Here is a 1,816-nt window from a genome sequence, read left to right on the forward strand (position 1 = left end):
GTCAGCTGATCGGCTCTGTCGTGTGTCTGCAGGTATCGTCTGTGGGTGGACTCATGCGCGGAGATGTTCGGAGGTCTGGACATCTGCGCGGTCAAAGCCGTCCACGGCAAAGATGGCAAGGACTACATCATAGAGGTGTGTGTGTGTGTGTGTGAGTGTGTGAGTGTGTGTGTGTGTGCGTGTGCGTGTGTGTGTGAGTGAGTGTGTGAGTGTGTGTTTGCGTGTGCGTGAGCGTGTGTGTGTGTGTGTGTGTGTGTGTGTGTGTGTGTGTTACCAGCGCCTCTCAGTGGACGCAGACGATCACTGCAGTCTGCAGCACATCAGCTCTGTTTGCTATGGAAAAAATAATCATATTTACTTCAAATAACGTAAAACACATTTTTAAAGTACAGTTGTAAGCAGAGCTATTATCATTAACTAAAACTAAAGCAAAAAAAAAAATCATTACTTGAAACATAATTAATGTTAACTGACATAAAATATAAAAAACGCATTTGTTTAAATGTTTATTTATTTTATTACAGCTAGTTGCCAAGCCAAGATTTCTCATTTCTTTAAAATAACGAAAAATAAAAGTGAAATAAAAATGAATAAAAACTCTATAGATTTTTTTTTAACTACTAAACATGACAAAAACACGCAACAAAATTTTTACTAAAATTAAATTACAAACATAAAATAAAATACAATTCAAAATATTAACAAAAACTATAGTATTATATCAATAATACTAAAATAACACTGATTTTTTTAATGTAAACATAATAGTAGCATTTGTTGCACTTTATTTCGAATGATTTTAATATGATTTTAAATGCTGTCCACCACACAGGATAATTTTCACGACTATATTACATAAGAATTTAATTTGTTTGTTTGCAAAAATAATAATTTAAGGTTTAAGTTGTCATGAAACTGTTTATTATTTTTATTCCAATTTTCACATTTCAGACCAAAACAATACAGAGCAACATAATATACAACAAAAAAATTACAAAAGACAGACAGACATAAAAAATACACAGTCAAAATATTTGCAATATTTGAAGATATCACTGTATGAAATTTATGCGAACATTTAATCTGATAATCACCAGTATTGACCCCATTGGAATAAATTGATTTAATTAAATTCCTTTGAATTTATAACTCATGATTGCTCACAAACAGTCAAAATGTATGAAACCTACATATTTTTCTTGCATAAGCTTTGACTTTCAGATGAAAAGTGATCAGTGTTTCATGCTGCAGTGGTTCATTAATAGACGATATATTCATGTTCATCAACAAAACTCAGTCCAAAAGTGTGTGAGATACAGGGAAATATATTTACAAATATTTTTGACACTAATATAACTTCATACATAATTTAACAAAAAGTATTTTTGACACTAATGGATCTCCATACAGACCCGGACCAAAATGACTTGTACGTTTTAAATGGTTATATCTCTTAAAAAATTATTGTAAAAAATCTAGAATTTATTTTTTTTGTATGTTGAGGCTCTTAAGGTGTTTGCAAAGTGTCGTTCTCTTACTAAAAACTATGCATTTTTACAACATAAAAATGACAAAAGACAGATAGACAAAAATACACAATAAATAAAAATAAAATAAGATCGCATAAAGACAAAACCTTCATGCAACTCTGCCATTATTTTCATGTTTGTCACAGTGCAAAACAAATCTAATGGCTTCACTTTTATGCAGCTTAATTTTATATTATATATATTCTTTTGCTTCGGTGGATAAATCTGAGGTGTGTGTGTGTTTGTGTGTGTGTGTGTGTGTGTGTGTGTGTGTGTGTGTGTGTGTG

At 31.4% G+C, this 1,816-nt stretch overlaps 1 protein-coding gene across 2 annotated transcripts in view; it reads left to right on the forward strand.

The window, feature by feature from the left end:
• Window positions 1-1,816, forward strand: part of syn3 (synapsin III) — a 55,088-nt gene that overhangs the window by 51,259 nt on the left and 2,013 nt on the right. For both annotated transcript variants that reach the window (XM_016452157.1, XM_016452158.1), the window contains exon 10: window positions 33-135. In XM_016452157.1, the coding sequence (XP_016307643.1) occupies window positions 33-135 (103 nt within the window). The remainder of the gene's footprint in view (window positions 1-32; window positions 136-1,816) is intronic.

This window comes from Sinocyclocheilus anshuiensis, unplaced genomic scaffold (assembly GCF_001515605.1).
Source record: "Sinocyclocheilus anshuiensis isolate Anshui unplaced genomic scaffold, SAMN03320099.WGS_v1.1 scaffold1543, whole genome shotgun sequence".
In the NCBI taxonomy this organism is placed as follows: domain Eukaryota; kingdom Metazoa; phylum Chordata; class Actinopteri; order Cypriniformes; family Cyprinidae; genus Sinocyclocheilus; species Sinocyclocheilus anshuiensis.